At 38.2% G+C, this 18,766-nt stretch overlaps 1 protein-coding gene across 2 annotated transcripts in view; it reads left to right on the forward strand.

The window, feature by feature from the left end:
- The first annotated feature begins 1,076 nt into the window (after positions 1-1,076).
- Positions 1,077-18,766, forward strand: part of kcnab1b (potassium voltage-gated channel subfamily A regulatory beta subunit 1b) — a 61,043-nt gene continuing 43,353 nt past the window's right edge. Inside the window, exon 1 of one of the 2 annotated variants that reach the window (XM_065262222.1) lies at positions 1,077-1,388. In XM_065262222.1, the coding sequence (XP_065118294.1) occupies positions 1,147-1,388 (242 nt within the window). In that variant the 5' untranslated portion in view covers positions 1,077-1,146. Of the gene's footprint in view, positions 1,389-5,197; positions 6,150-18,766 lie in introns of those variants that run through there. The other variant, XM_065262223.1, reaches the window with a different exon arrangement.

The raw sequence follows: 18,766 nt of genomic DNA on the forward strand, positions 1-18,766 counted from the left end.
TATGTTATTTACCTATGTACGCCGCCATTGTTTGTTTACATTGTGTGGAATGGTGCGCTGTAATTTGTGGAGCGAATTTATTGCATTCTGTAGAAAAGGAGGAGTGACGTTTATTGCGTTTTGGGAAAAAAGGGAGAAAAGATGACAGAATAACACGGCGGATATTGGATTTTGCGTAAAATTAAGAATTTACTTTTAAATACTGACCTGATATAATACTGATTTTGGCAGTAACTCATTTTTTTCAAAAATGGCTTTTATTGCGTTTTGGAACCAAACTCTTAATTTCTTGCCATGCATAAATTAATAAAAATTTTTGTGACTATAACACGACTTTTCGTGAGATCAGTCTGAAAGAAATTTATACAGGTTTGTGACAACATGAGAGTGAGTAAATTATGACATTTTTTGGGTGAACTATCCCTTTAATTGACCCTGAATTGGGGACAAATCTGCCTAAGTGAGTCTAAATTTTGAGTCTAAACCAAGGTTGAGAAGCAGCTACAGGTGTGTTTCTGCCGTTCTTTTATTTGTTTTAGCTGAAATTCAGATCTTGCTATTGCAGTGATCTGATCTATTGTCAGAAATATGCCCAAAGATTATACTGGCTTTGGTCTACCAAATGAGTTGGCAACCAGCATTGAACCCATTGCACCAGAACCCAAGCGTGAACTGGAATATGGTTCAGAACCTGGTGCCTTTGAAAAGTGCCAATGTTCATGTTTGGAATTAGGGAAATAATCAGACACAGCTGCTACTCCTACCAGTCTATGTGCATTTCTGTTTGTATGTGTGTGAATGTAAGTGGGTGGGTGGTTAGCCAGAGATTTTGGATATTTTACGACTTAAGCCACACAGCGAACGTGTGGATTTTAGATGACTTACTAATCTATTTTCCATTGTTGATTGGAATGCCATGAAGTCAGAATACCGACGACTAGGTGGTACTATAGGATTACAATTCCACAAGTGATGTCCTGTATTTGGATTGGCTTTAGTTGGGATTAGGGACTGCTTATCCCAAGAAAACATATAAAACAGCCGAGGTTGAAAACTTCTCTCACCGTCATAGCAGAAGTGTACATACAGTACACCGTGAACAAACATTAAGTTGGGCTTTAGTTGTATTATTAGATCGTGGGCAAAATGTACTTGTGCAAGGCAGCTTGCAGTGAGATTACCATCCCTAGGCAAAGAAATGCAAGAACGCTGGGTCGCTTCCTCCAAAGAAAGGGTGCAGGGCTGGACTCACACCTGACACCAGGTTATCCCAACTGGAAAAGTAGATCCAGTTATGCCCTGGAACTCCAGAAACTGGATGGTTTTGTGCAAATCCATGGGTGCTCTGTGAAGGAGACAGTGGGTGCCAATACCAAAATGGTGTACAGGTAAAGGATAATGCTACAGTTGTGATGTGTAATGAATTTTCAGCTCAAGATGATTACCTAAATATTATCTACAGTATGTATTTGCACTTTTATGGAGGTCAGATTAAAGACCAAATTTCCAGTCGACAATTCGAATGTGCATTATAACAAAGCAACGTAATAGCGCTTTTAGCTGTGAAACAAAATTGAAGATTATGTTTATGCATTGAAACACCAGTATAAATCGAGATTAACACTAAAGTTATTAGCAAAACCTGATCTACTTCTACTCACACTGGGTTTGCATGTTAATGACTAGCAATATGACTAATCCCAAATGACAGCTGGGATTATGCTGAAGGGAAAGAGAGCGAGAGGATATACAGACTTTTACAGAAGGAAAAGGGCATCATGCAGACAAATATCTCCTGTGCTATTTTCGAGAGAGCGATTGCTGTAAGATTATTATCAATTACTATTATTTCTCCGCATTCAATGTTCTGTTCTTTCAGTAAAGCGGTTTACTGTATTTTGGGGTTCTTCACAGTTCATTTCCACAGGCAGTGACTGACAGATTCAAACTGTGAATATGTTCAGTGTGGAGGCATTGAAGGTTTGCTTGTCACAGCTTAGATGTGTGATCACTTAAAGCCACAATGCGGGGCTTTTGTAATAAAATATAAAAAAAACACTTGCACAGAGTGATATATTTAATGCAGCTGTGTACCTTTTATCCCAAAAGTTCCCAAGGATTTGTAAATCACACAGAGAAATTCCTGTTTTAAATAATGTTTGTGCATTGTCTCCGTTGTGATTATTTTAGTGATGTTGGCTGTTTCTCAAATATGCGTTCTTCAGCGATCTTGGGTTCTTGTGTCCTCGCACTACGTCATCATTAACCGTCGAAGTTCAATTCCAATTCTCAAGAACGCAAGTACAGATGACGCATGAAAATAGCTGTTCTTGATATCGAGGATCCATCGAGTGCAGACTTGCGCGCTGAAGTCGCTTTACGCCCCAGAAGTCATTGCGGCAAACCAATGGTGGAGGTCAGGTGACCAACAGGAAGATCGCACACATCTCAATTCTCACAGGTGCGTTTTGTGTGCTTGCGACCTTCTGAGTTCGTTCTTCCATGGTCGCCTGGCAAGACCGTTCTCCACGATCTCCGTTCTTCGCGTTCTTGGAATTGAGAAACCGCCTTAATATTTGTGCTATTTTATATTAATGAGAATAGAGGAGTTCACACCACAACTTCCACTCTCCTTCATAACGTCAATAAGCTTTGCCTTTGTTATTATTATTGTGTAATAGCGACCTCTATTGGTAAAAATCCTACATATTGTGCCTTTAAAGATGCAGTTTGTACATTTTAGAAGGATATTTTGACACAAATGCAATATAATATAGATAACTTTATTATCAGTGGTGTATAAAGACCCTACAAAATGAGCTGTATTGGTTTTATTATCTTAGAATAAGCTGCTTTTATCTACATACACCGCGGGTCCCCTTACATGGAACCTGCCATGTTGCGCCATCATGTTTCTACAGTAGCCCTAAACAGACAAACTACTCTACAGAGTGCATTTGTCACCACGTCATCTCAGACGATATCGTGTTAGTCCAGTGACGACTACCATAGCTTCTCTATGTGCTTCGAAAGAAAGGGGTGCAATACGCAACCTCAACACTAGATGCCGTTAAAACCTACACAGTGCACCTTCAATGTAAAGAAATCGCTTTGGGGAAGTTACTAGAAAACTGATAATGTCGGTCTTTCCATGTTAACAAGCCCAGGAAGGATTATTGCCTACAATCCGTGTGTTTGTTGTAGTCCAAGAAAAGAGATTTACATTGGAGACGATAATTTGTGTCATCATTTACTTTAATTTGTTACATTTATATAGCGCTTTTTCTGAAAGACCTCAAAGCGCTTTACATACGGCAGCCATATTGCGCCAAAACACCCACCACACACCAGCTTATTAGTGGAGAGGAGACCGAGTGATATAGCCAATTAGTAGATATGGGGATGATTAGTAGGCCAATGGGCAAGTTTGGCCAGGATGCCGGGGCACACCCCTACTGACATCCTGGGATTTTTAACGACCACAGAGAGTCAGGACCTCGGTTTAACGTCTCATCCGAAAGACGGTGCTTTTAGACAGTATAGTTTCCCCGTCACTATACTGGGGTGTTAGGACCCACACAGACCACAGGGTGAGCACCCCCTGCTGGTCTCACTAACACCTCTACCAGCAGGACCCACTTTGGGATTTGTACCTTTTACACATGTACTAATACACACCTACACACCAAAGGAAATGTCAAATCGTTAATCGGATCAAAGCTTTATAAGATACACTAAAGAGATGACAGGATGCCTTCTGGGGAGAGAGAGGAACAAGAAAAAATCTTGAGCGGGATTCAAACTCGAGTCACCCCAAAGAAAATAAATCTTGACTTGACTTTGACTTGTCTTGAGAATCTTCAGAATTTTTAGGTTTTCGGTACCAGTGCTAAATTAAGTCAGGATAATTAATCAGGAGACGAGGTGGTGGGGTCAGGAAAGCACATGGCACACAAAAACAAACAATGGCCATGTGCTTTCAAACACAGAACATGGGGCTATCACTGTAAACTAGGAAAACAGCTAAGGGAAGACAGGATTGTGAAAATATCTGTTACATTTCAACCATCTTATCATGTTGCCCTTGTCAAATTTTCACATATTTTGTGTTTCACATATTCACATCCCACATATATATTTTGAGAAGATGCAATTTGCAACTTAACAGATGAAGTAAGAAGAAGTTATAAATGAGGAAGTCGGGTCCTCCGAGATCTCTCTTAAATCCGTGTTTGACTAAACTAATTTCCTGTAAGAGCTCTCTATTTGGTTGGGAGTATAATAAAGTGGGTGATCTCTGACTGAGTCTCATTATCATGGGGACGTTTTCGAGAGATCTTTGTCTCAGGGTGCCAGAATATTTTTCATCGCTCTAAAAAAGGATGCGTGTATCAGGGACGCCGAAGTGTGACAGTCTCAGATTAAGCTTGTTTTAATGACACACTTACTCTCAGTTAAGACTGTCAGACAGAGGCTTTACTGAGCAGGCATACACAATACACGCTAAAGATAAAACAGACAGGATGCTAGGTAGATTAAAACTGATTTCTGTTCAGGCTTCGGTCATTTACATGAAGTGGACTGTCCCTGTCGGGTCAAATGTTTTTCTTGCATTTGGGATTTTGGTGCAAGCCTTTTCTGTCAGATCATTGTCACAATCTTACTGTAGGGGAAGGAAATTTAAAGGCATTGTGGGATAGGTCTCCAACAGTGAATCCTGTGTCATTGTGTGACCTGACAGAAGCCCCATTTTCTGTTTTCGGGATGATTAAGCTGGGGTTTTGTATTGAGGTTGGGTGTTTGTATTTCATTTGACTAGCCACACAGTTGGTGACATCAAAAAAAACGGTTTTTATCTGGTAAAAAATATCAAGACGTTATGTTGAGGATAAACTGTTGCGTCAGATTGTAGTTTGTGTAGCGACAAACTACATCAGTTGAATGTGGAAACGTGAATGACATCTGCATTATAACTGTATCTATCCACACATCACACAGTCCTATCCAGATGGATTGGCTGTGTAGATCTGCACTGAGCTGCTGGTGAGAGACTGCAGTTATTTCAGTCTCGTTGCAGTCTCTCTCTCTCTCTCTCTCTCTCTCTCTCTCTCTCTCTCTCTCTCTCTCTCTCTCTCTCTCTCTCTCTCTCTCTCTCTCTCCCTCTCCTCCCTCCTTATCGTCTTTGATTGAGCATCATTCTCACATGCTACTCTTTCACACTCTCTCCATCTCTATTTGCTTCTTACTTACAGGCACAGTGGTCATGCTTCATTCTCTCTCTCTTTCTTTCTCTCTCTCTCCCTCTCTCTCTCTCTCTCTCCTTCGCTTGTCTGCTTTCGTTTACATATTTCTTCATCAAACTGACTGTTTTTAGTGCAAGTCAAACCGCATTCGCCTGTTTTGGGTGAGGGGACATTTGGATGCGGGACACAGCGTGTTTTTGCGGTGATCTCACCTCACGGCTCACTACCTCGCGGAGGGGTATTGGAAAGGGGGTCCTGCTCCATCCTGGAGTTTCAAGGATCTATCGATTATCCTGTTTGCTGCCTGCCGAGTGTTTTGCCGGAGCCCTGGAGTCTGTTAGCTGTGCATAGCTGTGCATCCCCTGCGGTGCACGCTGACTGCTTTTATAGTTTTGGAGGTCGAAGAAATCCCCTCTCTGCCCATCCTGAGGACGAACACAGCAGAGGGTCAGCGGAGGACAGAAAGGATAAAAAAGAAGAGTGAAGAGCGAGGTAGCATCACTATTATTATTATTATTATTTGCTTGAAGATCAGCTAACTCTTGAGAGAGAGTTTTAAAGCAAGACCTCTGGTTCATTGAAGGTGACTCTTTCACTTTTGAGATCTGATCAAGATCCCTTGGAACTTCCGGGATAAGCGGTGTAATTATAATCCTGATTTTCAAAGCCAGTTGTTTCACAGCCCAGAACCATGCAGGTGTCATTCGCATGTACGGATCACGGACTAAAGGCCCCGCGCCCCAGCGAGCCGAACAAGCAGAACACATCGAGTCCGAACACGGCCAGTGCGGCACGGGCACGTTTTCGCACAGTGGCGCTGATCGCCCGCAGTCTGGGCACTTTCACGCACAGACACCACATTTCCCTGAAAGAGTCCACCGGAAAACTCACAGGAATGAAGTACAGGTATGAACAACTTCAAGGATCACAGGACAACTTAGCATCGCCAAAATGTGTTATTACATGTTTATTTACAATAATGTGTTTCACAATGCACATTTAATAAATGTTGCAGCACCAGTGTCTTAATTTCATAAACTTCAGTAATACTTTTCATAACAATCTCTGAATTATGTATTCGGTTTTCATTTCCCTGGAGATGCAAAAAAGCTTTGTTGGCTACTGCAAGTTTTTCTGTTGACTAGTTGGTCTTAAAGCTGTGTGTAATTAGTTTCAGGTTGACCTGATATATTTACATAATGTGCATTCTTGCATTCACAGACAGCAGAACAGGGTTTTTTTTTCAAGTTTGAGCAGCTACACGGCGGCTTGTTTTCGGTACACTAATTAAAGCATCATGTTTAAAAATATCAAAACTAAAGATAGATACAAAAAATCTTGACGCATTGTTATCTGCAACCCAGTTTTGTAACTAACGCTGCATTTACACTGCCTGTTTACAATTTTTCCCTTCAAGTGGCACAGATTGGATATGACCCATGGATGTGTAAGCAATAAAAAAGCGCATAGATTCTGATATTCTCCGATTGGTTTCAGGTCTCATTCATATGCAGTGTTGGGGTAAGTTAGTTTTAAAAGTAATGCATTACAATATTAAGGTATTCCCCAAAAAAGTAACTAATTGTGTTACTTAGTTACTTTTCAAGGAAAGTAATGCTTAGGTTACTTTTAAGTTACTTTTGCGTTACTTTTTTTAGTTGGCTGAGGTTTGATCTTTTTTAGGCCTTGCAGGTGTTTTTTATGACTGAGAAGTTCTTGCGAAGTTTCCATCGCAAAAATGTCAAGCTCCGGCCTGCCATCTCCGTTTCTGACTCAAACTGTACCTGCTCAGGCGCGCACGCATACAGTGCATAATTTTACGTGACTAAGTTTTAGTTTAATTTATTACATATAGGGGTGGTTTCCTGGACAGGGATTATCTTAAAGGATAATTCCGGTATTTAACACTTTGAGTCTCATTTCTGGTTTGTTTTGGATTAACTACAGTGATGGACACAGACATTTTGACAATGGGTCGTGTCTTGACTTTTTGACTCATTTAGAAGCGTCTCTTGACTGCTTCAGAATGGAAGTCAATGACCATGCACAAACATGTCATTAAAACAACACGTAACGTTCATTTTCAAAACTGTACTACTCACCGAGTGGTTCGTGGTGTTCGTTGATGATTAAAAACAAATATATTGGCGCAATGTATGATTTTAATCAGTGTTATTTGCTATAGTGGAACTATTTTTTCAGATACCTCACAACCGCGTATATACTTCCGCTCTATATTTGAGTCTGAAGCGTTAGCACACTCCCGACCACTTGATGGCGACAACCACTTTGCCATACAAGTACGCTCGGTGTCTAGCGTATAGACAGTCACAATCGAGGTCAACTTCAAACCTAAAGCTGGTCACTGAGCCATCAAATATGGGAAAAATTTCTTCTGAGAGAAACCGAGCGAAAAAACTACAACCACATGTAGACAGACCCTTTTCTGTTTCCCGGTGGCGGAGTGATATATCAGCGAGCAATGAGTCTTCCAAGAGAAGTCAATGGAATTTTTTTTGAAAATGAACGTTAAGTGTTGTTTTAATGACATGTTTGTGCATGGTCATTGACTTCCATTCTAAAGCAGTCAAGAGATGCTTCTAAACGAGTCAAAAAGTGTACATGTACATAAATGTACATTTTAGCGGTTACCTGTGTTGTTGTCAGATAACAAAGTAAAATAAATGGAGCAGCAGGCCAAATTGGTTGTGAGGCCAACAGGGTTTCTTTCTGTCTGGCTGGTGCATACGGGGTTGCAGACTGCACGCACGTCAGTTCCATTTAAATTCAGGTAAAAAAAAATTGCCACTGGGTTGGGTCGGACTCGGGTTTAATTGTCTAGGGTTTGTCTCATGTCGGGTCTTTCTTTAAAACAAAAATATTTATGCACGTCGGGTTTGGGTAAAAAGTGATTTGTGTCATTTTGGGTCATTATTTTGGACCCGAGAAGACCTTGTTTTGCCAAGTGTTTTGTGTAAATGCAGATATCAGATACAAATTGCTTTTAAAAGATGATGTAAACAGGTTGTCAGATATAGTCAACAAATCAGATTTGGGCATTAAGATCTGGAGTGAAAATCCACCCTAAGACCTAACATAAGAAAAATGATCCAAGTGGTTGGTGGAGTGATGAATGAAGTGATAGGCTAAAAAAATGATAAACTAAAAAGTGAATTGCAACTGGTTTAACGGCAGTTGGTAAAAAATTCATGACACTTTGAAGTGACAATTGTTACAGATATTTGTGTGTGAAATAGTGAATTAAGATGATTGTAGCAGAGCACAGAGAACATTCAGCATGTGTGAGAATGTGTGGAGGAGGTGGGAACTAATGGTTTTTGTGCTGGAAATAATTAATTGCATCTGAGACACAAGTATATCGCAAGCATGCAACAGTTTAAACATATCTGCCAGTTTCCATAACGACAGAGGACTAGTTTCCCAGTATGTTACTCTAATTAGACACATTAGCTGTCGGACAGGGGTCATAATTGGGCAGCAGGGTGAACGTGAAAGCCAAACAGCTGGCTACCAGCTTTACGCACTCCTGTTATTACACTTTTGTAGACTTTTCATGAATTTATTATATTATTAAAAGGGCGGTGTTAGGAGAAAACTAAATTTGATCTTTTGTATTAACAGAGTTCAGTACTTGTGTCTAGTTCAAATATATCTTTTATTAAGATATTAACACTTATAGCAACAGTGTTGGGGAGGCTACTCTAAAACTGTACAGTAGTTTGATAAGATACAGTAAAAGTAGTTAAACTACAACCAAGCTACCGATCTGAAAAGTGGTAAGATACAACCCAAGTTACTATTAAAAAGTAGCTAGCTACATTAAAACTATTTCGCATTATTACAATGACGTTATATTACAAATAACAAAATAATTGTGACCCTGGACCACAAAACCAATCATAAGCCGCAAGGGTATATTTGTAGCAATAGCCAAAAATACATTGTATGGGTCAAAATTGTAATTTTTTTATGTAAAGATCATGTTTAATGAATATATTTTGTAAATTTCTTACTGTAAATATATTTTAAAAATGTATTTATCATAAGTAATTAGGGATCGACCGATATGTATTTTTTTTTTGTGCCGATGCCGATACCGATTTTTGTTTCATCAGCCTTAGACGATGACCGATACAGGCTGCCGATTTTCTTGAGCCGATATTTGGAGCCGATACTGCTTTTGCTCACTCAATTTACATCATAAAAATGACACAATGATGGCAAATATTACAAGTCTCGATTTAAAAAAGTAACATTTATTGGACTTAAAAAACAAACTATATTTAAAAAATAGTAAAAACAGGTGAGGGTGCTATGAAACCATGAACTGCGCTCTCCACAATGACGAAGAACTCGTCAGCAAAGGATATTGATTTCTAGCACTTTACTACTACAAATATATATAGAGATCAGAAATAAAAACCCGCTTTGTGCAGCTATGATCAGCTGTTAGGTCGAGCTTGCGATGTTGTCATGGAAAGGTTGATTATTTTTAGTCACATGACCTGCAATCGCTTGCGTCTTCCAGCACTCTGCCTGTAAATAATGCCGAAAAAAATCGGCGAACACAGCAGCCACATATCGGCCGATGCCGATACACATAAAACTCGCAAAAATTGGCCCGATATATCGGCCAGCCGATATATCGGTCTATCACTATTAGTAATATGTGTTGCAAAGGACTTCATTTGGATAACTATAAAGATTTTTTCTCACATTCCAGATTTTTAAATAGCTGTACCTCGACCAAATATTGTCCTATCCTAACAAAACAAAGCTTTCAGGGGATATATATGCATCTTAATTAAAAGAAGTGGTGTAGTGGACAGTGCTCCGACATATGATGCAGACGCAATTCCGGCGACCTGAGTTCAATTCCCGGCTCGAGGTCCTTTGCCGATCCCATGCCCCTCCCTCCAGCCTGTACTTTCCTGTCATCTCTCAGTTACTGTCTATCAAATAAAAGCAAAATGGCCCAAAAAATAACTTCCCAGTGCTTCTATCAACTTAGAAAATGTGACAAAGATCAACCCAGTAACTTAGTTTTGGTAAACCATTCACTACAAGCACGTAAAAAATAGGTAATTGAAATTTGGCTGTCCTTGTGATGTCAGAAGGGGATAATACCACCCCTTAATCGGCACTATCCAACCATAGCACTGCCATTAAGTGAAGAGATTAGCTCATTTGCATTTTAAAGAACACCCCCCCCCCAAAAAAAACAGCAAATATTTGCTCACATCTATAAAGTGGATATTTTAATATTCTATAATAAATTATCTATGGGTATTTTGAACTAGAATTCACATATGTACTCTGGGGACACCAAAGATTTAATTTACATTTTTAAAAAGTCTTGTGAAATGTCCCCTTTAAATGACTTAAAAACACTTTAATTTCAGCTCTTTATAATAGTACTAATGAATCGTTATTAGTAATTGTTATCAACAAACTAAGATATACAATTAAATCATTGCCTTTGTGGTTTGATAAATGCATTAAGTTATATCTGGATATCTTTTCCTGTTAGACTTTCAGATGTCTTGCCAAAACAGTGGCACAAACACAAGGTTAGTGTTCTTATAGGTTCATTACAAAACTATGGCAGGAAAGATCGGATTCTGGCAGACTGCCTTATTCAAAGGGTGCACTCACACAATCTAAACCACACAGTGCCCGGGCACATTTGACCCTGTAAGCCTGGTTTGTGTAAGCGCTCCGTACTGTGCCTGGGCACGGTTTGGTGATCACTCCCTGGCCTGGTTGCAGAGGTGAGTTTTTGGCAAGCTCTTTAAAGGAATAGTTCCCCAGAAAATAAAAGCTCTGTCATCACTCTAATGTTGTTACAAACCTGTAGAAATTTCTTTGTTTTGATGAAAACGGAGGAAGATCTTTTGAAGAATGTGTGTAACCAAACTGATCATGAGCCCCATTCACTTCCATAGTAGGAAAAACAATACTATGGAGGTGAATAGGGCTCATGATTGGTTTGATTTCAAACATTCCTCAAAAGATCTTCCTTTGGGGTCATCAGATTAAAGAAATGTATACAGATTTGTAAACATGAGAGTGAGTAGATGATGACAGAATTTTTATTTTTGGGTGAACTATGGCTTTAAATTCGATTCAGATTTGATTGGCTGCAGTGTTTTTGGCATTGACTATAAGGTAAAAACTGTTTTAAATTGATCCCATCTTTATCTTTAACACAATTTTCTCTTCTATTTAGACCGGGTGTTACAACTGTATAGTTATTATCCTTCTAGAAAGATGTTGGAAAGTAATGTTAAAATAACCCAGTATTTTGGGTTCAAACAACCCAGCATGGGTTACCTTTAAGATAGGACCTCTATCACAATAACTAGCAGCATTCAATAGAAACATCTAAAGGCAAGAGCAGAGGAGACAAAATTAATTTCCTCAATTTGTTAAGATCAAAAATCATGTCACGTAATAAAGCTGTCATTGCAAACAGACGTCAAGGAGAAGACAAACTGCTCACAGGGCCAAACATTGTTTTAGAGAATTCTTATACGGTTGTTTTCACAGGACAAAGTAGCCGTGAATAATGCCTCTCTGGATATCTGGATATGTCGGATGTCCTGGAGAACAAATAACTGTCTGTGCGCTTTTATCATCTGTCACTCATTGAGATTTAATCCCTATAAATAATAATCGCTCTGACAGCGAAATTCCTCGAGTCATTTTGTAAACATAAATTTTTTGCTAGGCCATTTTTTATATTTATGTCCTAATAAAGCACCAGCCAGTGCGTATGGGGTGGGGGTACTTTGAATATTTGTATAAAACCATGGGTTTTACAACACAAACACGATGGTTTATATAACATAGACACTTTCTGGTCCTCATAAACTGAATGGCCTAAAACATATAAATTGTGTTTTTAATAAAAAAGCCAAATTTACTGCACAGGTTAGGTTTATAGGTAAGATTAGGGAATAGGAAATTTTATTAGCTCAGTATAAAAACTATCACGTCTACATTCTAAAAAATGTTGGGTTGTTTCAACCCATAGTATGGATGACATTTTGAATTTAAAGGGCACCTACTATGCAAATTTTTAGAAGATGTAATATAAGTCTCATATATATCTGTGATGTTTCAGCTTAAAATACCCCACAGATCATTTATTATAGCATGTCCAAAATGCCCCCACTTGGGTGGGAGCAAAATCACGCTATTTTCGTGTCTGTACCTTTAAATGCAAATGAGCTACAGCCCCTCACTCCCTCACCAACAGAAAGTTAAAATAAAATTGATATATGGTGGACAGCATACAACTCCTTGAGGGTGGAAACTTTACAATTCAGGATTGTCATTCAGTGGCCATGGGTGGAGCTTTATCAGTGTGATGTCACATTAACAAGAGAATCAAAACTGCATGTATAATGAGACTGCTTTAGTTTAATGAGGATCAAAACAGGGGATGATTTTTTTTATTCTAGGGTTGTTGTGTTCACACACTGCCAAGACACATTTATGTCGAAACACCTTGTAAAATTGGATTTTACATAATAGCTGCCCTTTAATTTAAACCTAATGGTTGAGATTGTACTTATGTTAACCATCCATGGGTTAAAACAATCAATTTTTTATAAAGTGTATTCAAACCACATATGCCGGCATGCATGTAGGTTTTTAAGAATGTATGTAAGTGATCACAATTAATAAAATAAGCATAATTGAGTAAACACTTGACATGGATGGCCATTGTCAGGGTCACCGCTAATCCCCGCTAATTCCCTTGAATTTGGGAATTTCGCACCTTGCTTCTGCCTTGTGTAACCGCCTGATTTTATCTGTGTGCAGAGCAGAAATGTTTTTCTTTATTCTTGCTCTCTCTCTATATATATATATATATTCTGTCTCACTCTTTCACAGACTTTATAGATTGTGAAGAAGCTTACGGTGCATTTAAAAACCTTTGATGTTGACAGATTTGTAAAATTCCATAACTCAGTGTGTCTCGAGGATTAGGAGAAGTGTGGTGTGGGTTTGGGGGTGGTGGGTGTAATGTCTGTATCTTAAAAGTGATGTTTTTCATTTCTACAGTACAAAATATAACTACTAATAGTACCATACATCATAATGTTGCCTTTACCAATGTCATGAATGTGGGCTGCGTATCTTCTTGGCTGACCAATGGTTAAATGTTGAACAATATGGGCTTAATGATGCTATTAAAAAATAACAGGAATTTACCAGAACAGGAATTTAATAGATTCTGTTGAAAGATTATAAATACAGACATCTTTGGGGTGCACTGATGAATCATGCAAACCATTTAGAAAAGTAAATGCAGTCATTTTAAATTTAATGTTGACTATAAATGAAATTCCTGGAATTGGGAATATAAATGTCAGTGTAATTTTTGCATAGTTTTGCATAGAGTTCACACCCCTAGAGCAAACCGTTTCACTGTGTCACGGTTCACTGGCCGGTGCTGCAGTCCAGATGGGTCGTCGTGCTGTGTGTGCGTGTATTTGTGTGCGCGCAGGCTCACATGTGTGTGTGCATTTGTCCTTGGCATTGTATTTGTGGCTTGCCTTCTGGCTATTCGGACCTTGACCTATTAGAAATCAATCTGTATGTTTTATTATATGTGTTAGTTTCTTTGCCTTGTAAGCATTTTTCTTCATGGTCTGTTCTGATATGTGGGTCTTTTGAAACACATGCATGTAGACATCACAGACACATTAAAGAGCACAGTAACATCTTTTCCCAGGTTTGCTGGGAGAGATATTTTGGTAATGTTGGTTAATTATCATGTATTCTGAGGCATGAGATCACATACGCTGTGATCATATTGTGTTATGGTGTGATTTTTTTTTTAAACATTAACTGAATTAAATATTTTAATTCCTTCTTATCTCTATCAGTTCCAAACACATATATATACACACATATATACACTCACCTAAAGGATTATTAGGAACACCATACTAATACTGTGTTTGACCCACCTTCGCTCTCAGAACTGCCTTAATTCTACGTGGCATTGATTCAACAAGGTGCTGAAAGCATTCTTTAGAAATGTTGACCCATATTGATAGGATAGCATCTTGCAGTTGATGGAGATTTGTGGGATGCATATACAGGGCACGAAGCTCCCGTTCCACCACATCCCAAAGATGCTCTATTGGGTTGAGATCTGGTGACTGTGGGGGCCATTTTAGTACAGTGACCTCATTGTCATGTTCAAGAAACCAATTTGAAAAAATGATTCAAGGTTTGTGACATGGTGCATTATCCTACTAGAAGTAGTCATCAGAGGATGGGTACATGGTGGTCATAAAGGGATGGACATGGTCAGAAACAATGCTCAGGTAGGCCGTGGCATTTAAACGATGCCCAATTGGCACTAAGGGGCCTAACCTGTGCCAAGAAAACATCCCCCACACCATAACACCACCATGTCCACACTACAAAGAGTAAAAAAAACAGACACAATGTTGAACTTAACGAGATAATGAAGTGATGACTGAGTGATTAATGATAAACAGCTGCTGTTAACAAACACAATCACTGAAAGAAAGAGGAAAATAATTAAAGAGAAAAGAAAATGAGCAAAAACACAACTTACAGACTTCATGAGACTCAGACTAAGATGAACACGTTACATTTCCTAAGATCTCAAAAGAGGAGAATCAAACAACTCCACAAACACAATTGCCATCTTTACTTATTACAAACCAAATGAATTCATTTAATGTACATTTTTTTTGTTAAAAATAATAGTTACCATTCTGGTGATCAGTATTTGCTTTAATTGTATTCTTGATCCTTGGGTTGGTTCTTTGGTGTTACAGTTTGCCTGCTTTGTCAATGTGATTTATAAGAATTGGATATGGCAAATTGGATATGGCAAACACTGGCTAACAACCATGATGATGTTAGTGTCATGAGTTTGTCTTAATTTGCTGGCTTAATCCAGAAGCTCATAAGTAATTAGATGGGTGGGATTTTGGTGGCAATTCATTAAAGTAGTCTTATAATGTGAAAGTTAGATTCTCAGTGTTAAGGTAGCCAGAGGGATATGAATAAATGAAAAAAAAACAAGCAAAATACACGCACAGACATCAAGAATCAGTGTATGAATCTCAACAATGGTGACAATGAAATGAAAAGCTTCATCCTTCAATGTATTAGATAGCATAGTACAAAACTCATTCATGACTCCCAGCATGCATTGCAGCATGAATAAATTATGCAGATGAACTGTTTTCCCATTTTCTACTGTCACCATAGTTGAAAATTTACGCTGATTCTTGATGTCTGTGTGTGTGAGTCGAGCTCTAGTTTCAAGTTCAAAACTCCATGTATACAATTCTATCAAGATATCAGATTACTGTAATACTACTTATTCTTATGATGCAGTATCACAAGGCTGAAAACACAAACTACTGATCAACAATCACAGTTTCATCACAATCAAACATCCATCATCACAAGAGTCTACTTTCTCTTGGTTTTCTTTGCAAAAACAAAAAATGTTAAAAACTAATCTTAAAAGCCAAGAGCCCAACTAATGAAAACACTGATCACCATAATGGTGTCTAATGGTGAAAAATGCCATCATCAAAAACCCCTGTTTGTTCTCAGAAAGAACTTTCGTAAATGTATAACAGAAATAAAGTCAAAGTAGTTCATAAGTGAAAATGATAATGATGTTTGTGGAAATGTTTAATTCTCCTCTGGTGATATATGGAGAGGTTTAATGTGTTCTGTTATTTTCAGTTGATGTTCATCTAAGTCTTTGTGTCTGTAAGTGTTTCTGCTCCTCTCTTCTCTTTTTTTTTGTTTGTTTATCTTTTCTTCAGTTATTCTGTTTATTAGCAGCAGGTGTCCATCATTAATGTCTCAGTTTCTGAACTCATTGACTTGATTTCAGGTGGATCATTAGGAAACTAATGTAGGGAATAGTGAATGAGGGTGTAGGGTGTGATTTCATACACAGTATCTGAGTGTGGACTCTCAGACTGTTTTTTCAGTTTTTTTACGGAATATAGAATTTACCAGTATATTTCTGTTTTTGTTAAAATACAGAAATGCGCATGTTTGCTAATGCTGAGATGAGGTGATAGTGGACAGATGCCTTTTATTTGTGTCCCAAGTTCCCAAAAACTTAATATAAGGACTACAAAACACTAAATTGAAATGCATTATGACATGGCCTCACCCATTTTTTGGCATTTATGTGAGACAGCAGGTGCGCCACACGTCTTACACAGACCTTTCATGTATGTATATTTCATGAAAACAATGCATTATACTAGCTTACAATTAAAAACTGTAGAAATAAAGAAGAGATAATGTAGTGATATGTTCTCAGGAATTTGTGATTGACTTAATTGTGGGGCGCGAGGTTGCTGGTAGTGGGGTGCAGCGTGCTGGAGAGAGAGATTGTTCATGTGTGTTAGTAAAATAAAACCAGAAATGTTAAACAACTTGTCTACTCTGTATCATGACAGAATGTTAGATCATTTTATTTAAAGACCTTTTAAAAAAATGCAAAGTTTTGTTGATTTTGCGCTGTGTTCCCCTATCATGAAATCGTGAAAAAACTGGAGGGACTGTTAAAAGAATAGGCTACTGTCCCAATGATAGCTTTTGTAGGAGTTAGGGTTAGTAGAATAAGTTGACATGAAGTTGTACAATAAAGTGTTAGCAGATATAAAGCAGAGGCAGAGTGAAATGGTGACTGCCATGAAAGGGGACCCGCAGTGTATGTAGATAAAATGGCCCATTTTAAGGTAATAAAAACAATGCAGTTTATTCTGTAAGGTCTTTATACACCACTGATAATATATAGTTATGTATATTATATTGCATTTCTGTCAAGAGATGCTTACACAATTCACCTTTAAACCATGGTTACCACAAATAAATTTTTGGAAATTAATACATTAAAATGCATGATTACAGCACGTCTACAATAATAAAACCATGGTACATTTTCAAAAGGGCTCTTGTAGGAATAAACCAAATTTAAAGAGAGAAATTAACATCTTGTGGTGCTTAAAATCTTTTTGCACTCAGTTATTGATCTGTTATCCTAGTAATTTGTTAGCTCATTTGTTGATGTTCATTACCAGAGGCTTAATATTTTTTTTAAAGCTACACACACACACACACACACACACGCACACACACACACACAAACATTTATCACACTCTGCAGTAGTGCACTGACTCATCTAAACTTCTTGTTATGTTTTAAGGAGACTGTAGCACACATTTAATCATGAACACAGTGAAATACTGAAAGCATGTGAATGTTTTTTTTTCTGTCAGGTCTTATAAATTTTAAATACTATTTAGATTGTTTTTAAACTATAGTGTTATAGAGACTAGCATGGTATCAATATGGCATCACCCTGGTAACCCATAGCCATTATTAATCCGCTCAAAAAATCTCAGCCAACCATTCCATGCATTGTAAACAATAATGGCGGCGCTTTGAATACACACGTAATCCTATTTTTTTCTCATCTACTTTGTACTTCGTGATCAACAAACAAACAAAAACTAAATAATAAGTTGATGGCAATGATAAACCTGTGGTGGTTTTTTGTGGGGAGGAAGAAACATAAGCCATCAAAATCTAATAATTTATGTGAGTGTGACTCTGGCGAAGGTAAAATGCCAGCTGTTGCTAGCATAAACTTCTGTCATGCTAACACATTGACCCCAGGGAATCTTATGAAAAACTTTCCATTATTTTATGCGAAGTCAATGAAAATCGAGCAGCACCAAAACATTTTACAGCTGATTGCTGTCAAAAAAGTTCAGTGACGACGTCCCAAGGATGACAGCAGCAATGCCAGTGTTCTTAATATGACAAATTAAGTGTTTTGATTAATGCTAATAATGTTTATTTTTTATACCACTAGTCAACTAAATGACTATAACATGGCAAAGATGAATGCACATTTATATAGTGATTCAATAGATTTATAGCATTTTGAAAAAAAAACCTGTCATGTATTTATTGCATTTTGTGGAAAAAAATTATCAGTTTTTATAATAAATCTAAAAAATTATAGATTTGAATTTTGTATGTTTTTATAACCTAAAGATATGGGGCTCTATTTTAACGATCTGAAACGCAAGTGCGAAGCGCAACGCGCAAGTGAGTTTGTGGGCGGATCTTGGGCGCTGTTGCTATTTTCCCGGCGTGAGAAATAACTCTTGCGCCGGGCGCAAATCAATAAGGGGTTGGTCTGAAGTAGGTTCATTATTCATAGGTGTGGTTTGGGCGTAACGTCAAATAAACCAATCAGAACACTAGCCAACATTCCCTTTAAACGCAAGGGCGCAAGTTCCATGGCGGGTTGCTATTATTATGACGGATTTACCAGGCGCACGCCAGGAGCGGTTCACAGCCGAGGAGACCGACGTCCTTGTACGGGGGAATCCCATGCTTGCCAGCATAAATCGGGCACGCCGTGTAACGGGAGGTGGATCTGCCTCAGTACTTG

The sequence above is a fragment of the Paramisgurnus dabryanus genome, chromosome 6 (assembly GCF_030506205.2).
Source record: "Paramisgurnus dabryanus chromosome 6, PD_genome_1.1, whole genome shotgun sequence".
NCBI lineage: Eukaryota > Metazoa > Chordata > Actinopteri > Cypriniformes > Cobitidae > Paramisgurnus > Paramisgurnus dabryanus.